The sequence below is a fragment of the Trichinella spiralis genome (genome assembly GCF_000181795.1).
Source record: "Trichinella spiralis strain ISS 195 chromosome Unknown Scfld1557, whole genome shotgun sequence".
Classification (NCBI taxonomy): domain Eukaryota; kingdom Metazoa; phylum Nematoda; class Enoplea; order Trichinellida; family Trichinellidae; genus Trichinella; species Trichinella spiralis.
In genome coordinates this window covers 627,216-627,875 of record NW_003528496.1, presented here as the reverse complement: position 1 = coordinate 627,875, position 660 = coordinate 627,216, and the positions used below count along the sequence as shown (strand labels likewise).

Here is a 660-nt window from a genome sequence, read left to right as displayed (position 1 = left end):
GCTTTTCTGTTGAGCCCGATTTTGCCAACCTTCCAAGTGGTTAGTATGTTCTAATATTTACATTATATACGGGTAGCTCAACGGCAGTCGCTCGTCGGTCATCCACTCCTGCCGAAAGTATTGGAATAAAGCGGCTAAAGCACTCGTAGGTGCCTGCTTCAAGCAGTCTAACACCCGTATCAACTTCCGGTACAGGGAGGAAAGCCGTGGCCAAGAGCATTCTAATCTTTCTTCTTGTTGCTTCTTCCATTCGATATCGTGTTTTCAATCCCAGCTCACCGACTTTCCTATGTACCGCCTGGCAGAAGTGGAAGTAGCAGTCCTGTACCCGCGTATTCGGGAAATAGCCCTGAATCGCGGGTATCAGAGCTGTTTCAAAATCACAAATTATTGTTTGTGGATTGAGATTGACCCCGAGGACAGCCGCTTTGTTTATTAAAGATTGGAAAATAAACCCGTATGTTCCAATATCTTTACCCATACATAAACAGTAGACTGCTGGCACCAGCTTACCCGCCACAAAGGCATGGATGGTAAACAGTTCTTGAGGTCTATTACCGATTTCCCTCTTGATATATAAATCTGCTCCCACTGTTTGTAAATAAATTTGTTGCCTGTTGAAATTTATCAAGATTGGATGTTAACTTCCGGGTGTAATGT

At 43.9% G+C, this 660-nt stretch overlaps 1 protein-coding gene across 1 annotated transcript; it reads left to right on the top strand.

The window, feature by feature from the left end:
• Positions 1–76: 76 nt before the first annotated feature.
• Tsp_04664a (hypothetical protein) lies at positions 77–494 on the top strand (the record flags this gene model as incomplete). The annotated part of the gene is made up of 2 exons (XM_003369192.1): positions 77–360; positions 407–494. Coding segments are annotated over 2 exons (372 nt in total), but the record flags the coding sequence as incomplete, so codon positions are not given.
• Positions 495–660: the final 166 nt, after the last annotated feature.